The 12,146-nt window shown below is 43.5% G+C and overlaps 1 protein-coding gene across 5 annotated transcripts in view; it reads left to right on the top strand.

Annotated features, from left to right (window-relative positions):
* EXT2 (exostosin glycosyltransferase 2) overlaps positions 1 to 12,146 on the top strand; it is a 149,621-nt gene that overhangs the window by 101,011 nt on the left and 36,464 nt on the right. For all 5 annotated transcript variants that reach the window (XM_070383523.1, XM_070383520.1, XM_070383521.1 and 2 more), the window contains one exon: positions 4,502 to 4,668. In XM_070383523.1, the coding sequence (XP_070239624.1) occupies positions 4,502 to 4,668 (167 nt within the window). The remainder of the gene's footprint in view (positions 1 to 4,501; positions 4,669 to 12,146) is intronic.

Genomic DNA, 12,146 nt, shown 5'->3' with positions numbered 1-12,146 from the left:
ACTGTTGGAGTGATGTACGAGATCTAACGTGTGCCTCTTTGCCACCACTACCTAGGGTTCATCCTTTGGTCTGTAAATAGGCACAGACTTGCAAGGGAAAGCACAGCCAACGTTTGGTGGACGTTCTGCCACGTGCTGGGCACTGAGCTGCTAAACGCATTCCTGTTCCTCCTCACGCCTTGCCACAGGTGGAGATGGTGTCACTATCCCATCTTCATAGTCAAAGAAACAGGTACAGAATCACGGACTTGTTCAAGATCACATAGCTGATAAGGAATACAAACACCTGAGATTTGAAGCTCTTTCCAAAGACTGTTCTCTCTGTGAAACGTGACTGGCCATACAGCCCTCAGAGGTGTCTTGTTTGGTCCCTGAAGTTGGTACATTTCACGTGGAAGAGCACATAGCGTTGCTGAAGGCATTTCGTTCCATCAGAACATTCTTACCGACTTTGAGCCTGAATCGGTTTCCCTGTAACTTTCACCCAGGCGTTGGTCACGCTTCTAGCTTCAGAAGCCATAGAGAAGCCATTCAGAAGCCTTTCATCTGGGAACCCTTCTGATAGCCCTAGTGTGTTAGTCAAGGTCCAGGTGGGAGACAGAAACCACACAGCAACTTGACCAGGAAAAGTTCAAGTTTTAACTAGGAATTGTTAACGAGGACTAGGAGATTGGTGGCTAAAGGGTGAAGAGAGCTCCCGAGATATAGGAAATCAGCTTGGGGATTGAGAGCGCCTCCCCCAGCTCGGTCTGAGATTCAGACCCACTGCATGGTGAAGCTGCTCAGGTGCCACAGGCTGAGTCTGGCAAACAGGAAACCAGCAGCCCCTTTGGATACCCACGGAATTCAACGGGAAGCCATCCGGGGGGTGTTATTGGACTCAGAGGGGTACTGGCGAGGGCTTCAGTTCCTGAGGAACCACCTGAGGGCAGAACCTCAGCTGAGTTGCTGCTGAAGGTATCACAGAACTTGCCAGGAAACTGCCTGCAGAGGAGCTGCCAGACTCCTTCGGGAGCCTGTTGGGGTGTCTGTAGAACCTGCTGGGAGCCTCCCTTGGGGGTGCCGTCTACATGTGCTGGAGAGGGGTGCTGCTGCCTACCTGCTGGCCAAGTACCGAAGGAGCAAGTGAAAAAGGCACACCGGAACCAGGAAGCAAAGCCCTCACCTCCCAGCGTCCCTCCAGCACCTGCTGCTGACGTGTTAACGTCACGTCAGCGGGCAAAGGGGAAATGGTGATGGGGCTGGCTGCCAGTATCACCCCCAGGGCAGTGAAGGGTGAATTTGGAGCTGAGAGGCAGTGCATGGCATATTCAGTTTAAAGAGATCCTGGATCCGAGGACCTGTACTGTCCTCGTCAACTCCGCCTATCTCCCAGTTTGTTGGTTCTTCTGTAAGTGTTTGTGTGCTGGTCGCTCAGTCATGTCTGACTCTTTGCGCCCCCACGGCCTGTAGTCCTCCAGGCTCCTCTGCCAATGGAATTCCCCAGGCAAGGATTCTGGAGTGGGTTGCCATTCCCTTCTCCAGGGAATCTTCCCGACCCAGGGATTGAACCCTGGTCTCCTACATTGCAGGCAGATTCTTTATCGTCTGAGCCATGCTGGGCAGCTCTATTGCAGTACCCAAATCTAAATACAAGGTCTCATACAGAGGTTCTCAAAGTGCAGTCCGGGGACTGCTGAGCATCCCTGAGGTCCTTTCACAGGGTTGGTGAGGTTGAAATTCTTTCTCTGAGAATGCTGAGTCACCCTGCGTTCCCACGCTTATATTTTTCACGTGTGCATAGTGGGGTTTTCCAGGGGCTGCCCAACATGGGATGACATCACCACTCTACTGGCTGATGGAGGGTGTGCTCGTGTGTCCTGGGTTTTAAAGTTTCCTTGGTTTTCATTCAGAATATAATAAATTGTGTGTGTGTGTCCCACATAAATAAAACCTCTTTGGGGATCTCAACAGTTTTTAAGAGCACGAAGGAATCCTGACACCATTTGAGAACCACTGATCTAAAGATAACCACTGATCTAGTTAGAGCTATAACTTCCTTCACTTTTAGGTATTACAATTTATTCATGTTTTCTAAGGATTTGGATTTATGACAGGGATTTCTTTTACTTAACTGGAAGAGGGAATGGGAAGCAGAGAAGAATAAGGATGATTGTTTTTGTTCCAGATTCAGAGAAACATGACATTTTCAAGCTGCAGTAAACGGTGCAGGTCCTATTTGGTCTTTGATGCTAAACAGACTTAGATTCAAATGCTAGCTGTATCATTTAGCCCTAACCCCAGCCAATGTACTTAACCTCTCTGAGCCTTGTGAATCCTACTCTGTAAATAATTTCTGCTCCATAGACTTGTCAGGAGGATGAATGACAGTGCACCTGTAAAGTATCTGGCATATACTGGTTGCTTAATGAAGGTTCCCTTCTCTCTCTCCACTTACTCTTACCCTGAGAAGAAGGGACCTGCCTAAGAACCCCATGGGAAATGCAGAACTCAGGTCTCCAGTCTCTTAGTCCTGTGCCTATCCATTTATTCTGAAGACAGTTTTTGATTATGTCATTCTGGACCAGGTTAAGTATTGATTAAAAGGGACTGACCCATTGGATCATTTCTTTGGTCTCCAGTCCTTTCTCAAACATGCTTTTTTTTGGAGTTGAACACATTTTTAGACCCTGAGCTTTTTCAGGCTGTGAAAGTATTAGTCGCTCAGTTGTGTCTGACTTTTTGTGACCCCATGGACTATAGCCTGTCAGGCTCCTCTGTCCATGGAATTCTCCAGGCAAGAATACTGGAATGGGTAGCCATTCCCTTCTCCAGGGGATCTTTCTGACCCAGGGATCGAACCTAGGTCTCCTGCATTGCAGGAAAACTCTTTACAATCTGTGTCACCAGGCGTTTTAGGCCCTAGGCTTATTTAGAACTTAAGGACTATCTTCTTCATATATATATATATATATGTATAGGAATATCTTCTTTAATTACAGGGCCTCGCACTTTCACAGGCCTCTTCCAAGAACCTAGGAGCACCTTACCTGGACACATTGTAAATTATGCAGAAGTAAGATATTTAATATGATGTCTGTTAGAGCAACCTTTTTTCCTCCTGATTTTCCCTCAGTCATACTTATCCTTCGGTATGATAACTTCGGAGTGGCCACAGGCATTTTGGGGCTTCAAGACTCACAAAACTAGACCATCCCACAATTATGTGTTGGGTTTCTGGAAGCAATATGATACCTTTCCGTGCTCATCTGACAAATGTTGTGTGAAGAACAAACTGCCCTCTGTAAAGAACCCTGAGGTCTGTGGACATAGGTCCTGTACCAAAGAAGTGTTAATTTTATTCTGTGCTAAATGCATCACTTTAAAATGAGGAACCTGAGGTTGAATTGCTTCAAAGTAGAATGGGAAAAATGTAAGGCGAGTCACAAGTTCGTGGGTCTTCAGTATACCAGAAAATCCCATGTAATCGGACCTAGAAATTTGATATTTACTCTGTAAATTGGTCATGATGAGAACCCAAATCCAGTGAGTCAGGAGAGAGCGGCTGTTGAGCGGTGAGGTGCTGAGTTAGGAAAGCTGAACTCATTCAGGGCAATGGTTTTGTGAGGGTGGCTTCGGCGGCCTTGGGAGCCATTGGTGGTGGAAGTGGGCACTCTCATCTTCTTTCAGCAAATGTTTCCCAGAGGGGCTGCAGGCAAGTTTGGGGCTGGGTGTACACACCCGGAAGGATTATGCAGAGGTGGCCAGGTGGTCGAGTCCTGGTGTTCAAACCATGGGCCTGAGAATGAGGCAGACAGGGCCCATGCCTGCTCCTGCCCTGTCCCTGTGACCTTCATCAAGTCGTTTGGCACCCCCCACCCCCACCCCCAGCCTCTCAGTTGTGCCTTGGAGCCTGTTTGTGGATTCTGGTTAAGACAGCATTGAGCAGCAGCAGTGTTGTAAGGATGTAGAGAGAAGAGAAGTATTTATGATATATTATAAAAATTCATCTTTAAGAATGCCCTCCTGTAGTTGTGCATGCGGTTATTGTTTTTTCCCCATATTCTTATTTATTTTTGGCTGTGCTGGGTCTTCGTTGCTGTACGGCCTTTTTCTCCAGTTACGGAGAGTGGGGGCTGCTCTCTAGTTGCAGTGCGAGGGCCCCTCCTTCCAGTGGCTTCCCTTGTTTCCTAGCGTGGGCTCCAGGGCGCACTGGACTTCAGTAGTTGGGGCTCCCGGGCTCTAGAGCAGCGGCTCAGTAGTTGTGGCACACAGGTCAGTTGCTCTGTGGCATGTGGGATCTTCCTGGATCAGGGATTGAACCCACATCTTGTGTATTGGCAGGCTGATTCTTTACCACTGAGCCACCGGGGAAGCCCTACGCCTGTGGATTTCATGAGAGTCACAGCTTTGAGTTGCTTCTTCTGTCTTATTTGTGAGACACGGCTTTTACCAGTTTATCTTTTCAAAGAAGTTAGAAGAGTCATAAATACCTTGGTTTTTTTTTTTTTTTTTTTTTCAGATTCTCTGTGGCCCAAAATCCGGGTTCCATTAAAAGTTGTGAGAACAGCTGAAAACAAGTTGAGTAACCGCTTCTTCCCTTACGATGAAATCGAGACAGAGGCCGTCCTGGCTATTGATGATGATATCATCATGCTGACCTCTGATGAACTGCAGTTCGGTTATGAGGTAAGGAGGTCTCAAACAGTGTGTTTTCATATTTAATATTTATTGCCCATTATTGCTTGTCTTGCCTAATACAGAGGGTTATATTTCATTCTCTGAAGTTGTGATTTGTAATAGCACCCAAAAACCGTGCTTGGGAGTGTGGGTCACGAAGCTGTTCTTTAGAGCTTCGTGGAACCCCTATTCCAAAATGACAATTGTGCTGACTGCCAGTTTGGGGAACTCCCAAGGAGGGTCCCAGGGGACGTCTTCAAAAGAGCATCTATGAGATTTAACAAGCGCTTTACTGATGTCTCCATGAAGAGCACTGCCCAGACTCAGGCAGCTGGGCATGGCCACAATAAAAACATCAGTAAGTGAAGAAGCTGGCGACACTGACAAACAGAAAGCAGACCCGCTGCTGGCTTGCCTTCTGAGTTTGAAGTGCAGAGGCTGGCTGCCTGTCTTTGGGGAGGAGCATTCTCTATCACCGTTCATTCAGGGAGGCTGATGGATTAGGCCGGGTTCAAGGGTTAAGTATGGAGACCAGGAAAGGTCTCCCCAGGGGAAAGTGCCAGAGCTGAGGCCTGGTGAAAAGCACTAGGAATTGATGCGTCCTGTCAGGGGGATGTCCGCGAGACGCGTGATGGCGACAGGCGGAGGCCCGGGGCTGCGGGGGCGAGTCGGGGGTATCAGAGCCAAGCAGAACAGTGTGCACATCAATTAACCACAGCCGGCACCAGGGAAAGTGGGGGCATTTATCCCCAAGACTCATCCTGCTTTGGGGAGAGAGGTAACCATCTTCTTTAGTTGACTCAGGATCTGTTAAATTTGAGGTTCTAAGAAATCATGAAACTTTATTTAATGAAGCCATATTTGGTACATGTGTTATAGAAATTTATTTTCTAAGCCTTAAAAGTGGATTTTTATTTCTTATTTTTTAAATTATTAAAGTAAGATAACACGTTTATAGGAGACTTAGAAAATACAGAACAAAGTTACATATAGTTCTGCTATATATTACAGTTCTTTTTTTAAAGTAGGTAAATTAAGATTTTTAGTTGGAGTTTCAATATCAGACTTTCAAAAATTAATAGAATGAATATACAGAACAGTAGAAAGATATAGTAGACCTGAAAGGCACCATGAACCAATTCAGCATAATTAAGATTCATACAACTTTCACACAATAATAGGATACAAATTCTGTTCAAGTTCCCATAGACTGTAAACTAGGAGGCATTGGAACATAGCCAGGGACATAAAACAAGGTGCAAAAATCTCATGGTCTAAAGGTATTGAAATCATAGAGTCTGTTCTCTTACCACTGTGGAATTATGTTAGAAATCATATTTTTGAAGATATGAAAATAACTCACCTATTTTCCACTGCAGCATGACATTTACCAAGAGATATCTTTGATTTAGCCATTAAAAGCCTCAATAAAGTTAGAAGACTGAAAAACAATACAGTTATTGCAGAGAAGAAAGCATTTAAATAAGAACTTAATATCAAAGATACTTTAGAAAACCTCATGTATTTGGAAATTCAATGTCCACTGAAAGTGGATTTTAAAGGGAAGAAATAGGAATCCCCCCTGTGACCACCAGCACCAAAAATTAGAAGCTCATATTCCCCCAGGTGTAATCCCATGGACTGTAGCTTACCAGGCTCCTACGTCCATGGAATTTTCCAGGCAAGAATACTGGAATGGATTGCCATTTCCATCTCCAGGGGATTTTCCCAACCGAGGGATTGAACCCAGGTCTTCCACATTGCAGGCAAACGCTTTACCCTCTGAGCCACCAGGGAAGTCCTTTTTATATATAGACATAAATAATTTAACATATATGGAAATATATATAAATAATTATATATAATGCATATTATATATAAATAACTATATATCAGTTCAGCGCTTAGTCGTGTCTGACTCTTTGCGACCCCATGGATTGCAACATGCCAGGCCTCCCTGTCCATCACCAACTCCTGGAGCTTACTCAAACTCATTTCCATTGAGTTGGTAATGCCATCCAACCATCTCATCCTCTGTCATCACCTCCTCCTCCCACCCTCAGTCTTCCCAGCATCAGAGTCTTTTCAAAGGAGTCAGCTCTTCACATCAGGTGGCCAAAGTATTGGAGTTTCAGCTTCAAAATCAGTCCTTCCAATGAACACCCAGGACTGATCTCCTTTAGGATAGACTGGTTGGATCTCCTTGCAGTCCAAGGGACTCTCAAGAGTCTTCTCCAACACCACAGTTCAAAAGCATCAATTCTTTGGCACTCAGGTTTCTTTGTAGTCCAACTCTCACATCCACACATGACTACTGGAAAAATCATAGCTTTGACTAGACGGACCTTTGTTGGCAAAGTAATATCTCTGCTTTTTAATATGCTATCTAGGTTAGTCTTAACTTTTTTTTCAAGGAGCAAGCGTCTTATAATTTCATGGCAGCAATCACCATCTGCAGTGATTTTGGAGCCCAAAACCATAAAGTCTGCCACTGTTTCCACTGTTTCTCCATCTATTTGCCATGAATTGATGGGACCAGATGCCATGATCTTTGTTTTCGGAATGTTGAGCTTTAAGCTCAACATTTTATAATTATATATAATGTATATTATATATAAAATGTATTTATATATCCATTGAGTATAAAAGAAATTGTTGTGAAACAGGCTGGTATGTGAATACCCTGGTCGACATCATTACTGGCCAGTGAAAGGCATGAATGTAGCTAGTACATAGACTCACCTTCCTGGGTTTATTTCCATTCATAGAGATGTGTTTCCTATCATCACACCTAAGGTGTTGGGGATTTTTCATACACTATCTTTCCCTTTTTTTAAAAAAAGCAAATTACTTATTTCTATAGCCAACTCATGGCAAACAGACCTGGTTTTTTTCTTGCCAATGTTTTCTCTCTCCATTATATATAATGGCTTCAAACTATATCCTTGTGTTTGTTTTTGTGGTAAAAGGAAGGTGGGAAATAGGAACATTTCAATGAGGAAAGGTAGCCAAGATGGACAGAGCGCTGCCTCTTTGCTATTTGCAGTCAGTCTAAATGAAGTCTGATAAAAGAAAGGTACCCTGGAAGAATTCCTTTCAACCATGGCTTAAAATCTTGGGATCTCAGGAATATTGCAGCCTGAAATCTCTTTCAACCTTGAGTTCATTTAGAGCGACAAAAAGTGTATTGATGAGAGGAAGTGCAAAACCCAGAGGAACTGAGCTTAAATCTTCATCTCTTCCCTCTGAGGCCCTGTGCTTACTCCACGTGACCTCTGAAGCAGTCAACTGTGGATCAAGAGGTAGGGGCAGGGACACCCTTCATCTCTAGTAACGGGGGTCTTCTCCAGATGCTAAGACAGGAGTAACTTCCCTAACCACCATCTACGTGCTGCTTACTGTGTTGCTACCGGTTTGCTGGCTGTTTACATACACCAGTGGAGACCAGTCCTGGGTGTTCACTGGAAGGACTGATGCTGAAGCCGAAACTCCAATACTTTGGCCACCTGATGAGAATAGCTGACTCATTTGAAAAGACCCTGATGCTGGGAAAGATTGAGGGCAGGAGGAGAAGGGGACGACAGAGGATGAGACGGTTGGTTAGCATTACTGACTCAGTAGCCATGAGTTTGGGTAAACTCCGGGAGTTGGTGATGGTCAGGGACGCCTGGCGTGCTGTGGTTCATGGGGTTGCAAAGAGTCAGACATGACCGAGTGACTGAACTGAACTGAACGATCTTTTCCCAAACCTCCTAGGCAGTTATTGGGTTTTGTTGGGTTTTTGTTTTTGTTTTTGTTTTCCCCTTTCTTTACTGAGACTAAGCAAGATTAGATGACTTCCCTACAGTCACACAGCTAAATAAGTGGGAGAGTTGAGATCTGAATCCAAGTTTGGGTGACACTATATTGTCTTCCTTGAGGATTTTACCATGTCAGAGACTACTGGTCCTCAAAAGTAGTCCTCAGAACCATCTTCTATCACTTGTCCATCACTAAATTACCTTGGTACTAAAGAAAACAAATTTATTTCTCAGGCATCCCTACCACTGGTGCTCTAGGGTGCTGTTGTAAAGTTACCTCTTGCATAATAATTAATACTATGAAAAAAGTTAGTGCTGGACCCAAGTTTCTGTTCTGTCACCGTGGATGACTTATGTAATCTCTCTGGGTTGTAGTTTATTCTTGCACAGAATGGTGCTGACAGTGTCTGCTTCGCTGGGTTCTTATGTGCATTAGATAAGATTGTGTAGCGGAGAAGGCAATGGCACCCCACTCCAGTACTCTTGCCTGGAAAATCCCATGGATGGAGGGGCCTAGTGGGCTGCAGTCCATGGGGTCGCGAAGAGTCGGACACGACTGAGCGACTTCACTTTCACTTTTCCTTTCATGCATTGGAGAAGGAAATGGCAACCCACTCCAGTGTTCTCGCCTGGAGAATCCCAGAGACGGGGGAGCCTGGTAGGCTGCCGTCTCTGGGGTAGCACAGAGTCGGACACGACTGAAGCGACTTAGCAGCAGCAGCAGCAGCGCCAGTGCACGGGCAGCGCTTAGAAAGTGCATGTTCTGGCTGGTGGGCTGCGTGCTCTGCTCTTTATGAGATGCTTCATCAGCTGCTCTACCATGACTGCTGCCGTCCTTCTCGTGATCCAGTGATTCATGGGGAGGGTTTGTGGTTGTTTTCATCATTCAGAAGGGATAGTGCTCTTCTGGGGAGGGTACCCAGTTTTGTGTTAAAATCAGAAGACAGAAGAGGATGGTACTCCTAAATCCTGTTTTTTTATGCCAAAGCCTGGGATTATTTTCATGTAGACTTGATGGATTAAGAGAATAAACAAATCAGTTAATAAAAATTTATGTCCTAGGGGGGTTATGTTGGAGCCCAGAATTACTTCTTTGTCACAGTTACCACTGTGTGTTAGGATTATATCTATCTTGTTGACTGTTTTTCGTCCTTCAGCACTCAGATCAAAAGAAGCTTTCAGAAAGTCTCCAGATTGGAGCACTCAACCTCTTTGTAAGCAAATAATTGTGAAGTGTGTTGTTTAGTGTCTGCTTTTCTTCTAGAATGGAAGCCCCATAGGGACAGAAATATGGCCGTCTTATTCATTGCTGTATCCTCTGTGCCTAACCCAGCTCAGTCCATTCAGCAGTTAGTAATATTTGATAAATGAACAAATTTTCATTACCAGCATGCACATGAAAGATAGGAGACAGATGATTCTGGCCCGCATGCCTTTCCACTTTACTGGGATCCATAACCTAGATGCAGCCGTTTCAGCAAACAGTTTGGTGTTTAAAATGTTGAATGTAAATCTACAATGTGACCCCACCATTCTTCCCATAGAGATTTACCCTAGAGAAATGAGAGCATATGTATACATAAATACTTGTACGCTAATGTAAGTTTTAGTGTTTGTATTTGCAGTGTTTATTTGTAAAAGCAAAAAACTGGAGGAAAAAAATCTTATCAGAAGTTGAATGAATGAACTAATTGTAGTGTCTCCATACAGTAGAGCACTAATTAGTAATAAGTAGATGAGCTATTGATATGTACAATATAGACGTATTTAAACATGATTATGCTGAGTGAATGAAGCAAGGTGAAAAAGAGAACATATTTTATGATTTCATTTATAGGAAACACAAACTAAATCTTCAGTGATTGAAAGATCAGTGGCTGCCTGGAGAAGGGTGGGGCAAGTCAACTTGATAACTTTAGTAAAATGTGTGCCCCATCGGTTCAATGAAAACTAGGAAACATTGCTCAAAGAAATTGAACAGCTTCATAAATGGAAAGATGTATCATACATTTGAATCCGAAGGTTCACAATTATTAAGGGGTAAGTTCTCCCCAAACTGATTTATAGATTCAAAGCACGCACAGTCAAAATCCCAGAAGGCTTTTTTAAAAAGTTGAAGTTGACAGCAGTTCTAATTGAAATGGAAACACAACGGACCTGAAAAAGCCACAAGCCAAAGTTTTAAGAAAGAAGGACAAAATTATAAGACGGCCTTATTTAAGACATATAAAGCTAACGTAATCAAGACTCTGTGGTGTTGGTGTAAACTTAGACGTGTAGATCAATGAAACAGAGTATAAAGAGTCTAGAAATAGGCTACATGTGTGGTCAGTCAGTTTTCTGCAAAAGACCCGAGTCAATTCAGTAGAGGTGGAATAGGCTTTTCACTACATAGTGCTGGAGCAATTTGATATCCATATGTCAGTTCAGAATAGATCTTGTCCTAAATACAAGAACTAAAACTATAAAAACTTCTTCAAGGTAACAGTGAAAAAAGTTCTAGTGTGCCTGAGCTAAGCAATGGTTTTTTTTTTTAAAGTAGGAGACAAATAACATAATTTGTAAAAGAAATCATTGCTGCTGCTAAGTCACTTCAGTCGTGTCCGACTCTGTGCGACCCCATCGACAGCAGCCCACCAGGCTCCGCGTCCCTGGGATTCTCCAGGCAAGAACAATGGAGCGGGTTACCATTTCCTTTTCCAGTGCTTGAGAGTGAAAGGTGAAGTGAAGTCGCTCAGTCGTGTCCAACTCTTCGCGATCCCATGGACTGCAGCCTACCAGGCTCCTCCGTCCATGGGATTTTCCAAGCAAGCATACTGGAGTGGGGTGCCATTGCCTTCTCTGAAAAGAAATCACTGGATTTCATCAGAATTAGCAACACTTAAAAAGACACTTATAAGAGAATAAAAAGGCAACTTATAGACTGGGAAAAATATTTTCAGTATATATAAAGAACTATTCACACCTCTCTAATGAGAAAACAAGTCAATTAAAGATTTGAGCAGTTACTTCATAAAATAAAATATACAGGTATAGACTAACATGGAAAAACTCTCCACCTCATCGTCATTAGGGCAGTTCTACAGTAAAAGCACAGAGGGTCATCACCATACACCCACTGCTGTGACTAAAGATAACTGCAAATGCTGACAGTGCTGCATGCTGGGGGGATGTGGAGCAGCTTAGAACTCTCGTACGTTGTTGGTAAAAATGAGAAGTGGTACAGCCAGTTTGGGAAAATGTTTAGCAGATTCTCATAAAGTTTAAGAAAAAAAAGTTTCACTTTTCTATGACCCAGATTCCAAAAGAAATTCATAGCGTCACTCATAATATAGAAAACCTAGATGAATCAACTTGCAAATAGAGAAACAGTATGGAATACCTGTGCTGTGAAATATCATTCAGCAATAAAAAGAAATAAACTCCTGATATATCCAGCAACATGGATAAATCTCAGAATTGTTATACTGAGAGAATGAAGCTGTGTGCAAAAGACCACTTACTGACATGTTCTGTGCATAAAATTCTAGGAGAAACTATGTTGCCACGGGCGAGGGCAGACCTGAGAACAAAAGAGCAGAAGGAACTTTTCACAGAATGGAAATGTTCTGCTCTGATTGGGATGGTGGTTATAGGACTGTGTACTTTTATCAACACAGACTTTGAACTGGTGATTTTTATTGTAAG

The sequence above is a fragment of the Bos mutus genome, chromosome 15 (genome assembly GCF_027580195.1).
Source record: "Bos mutus isolate GX-2022 chromosome 15, NWIPB_WYAK_1.1, whole genome shotgun sequence".
Lineage (NCBI taxonomy): Eukaryota > Metazoa > Chordata > Mammalia > Artiodactyla > Bovidae > Bos > Bos mutus.
This window is presented reverse-complemented; position numbering and strand designations above follow the sequence as displayed.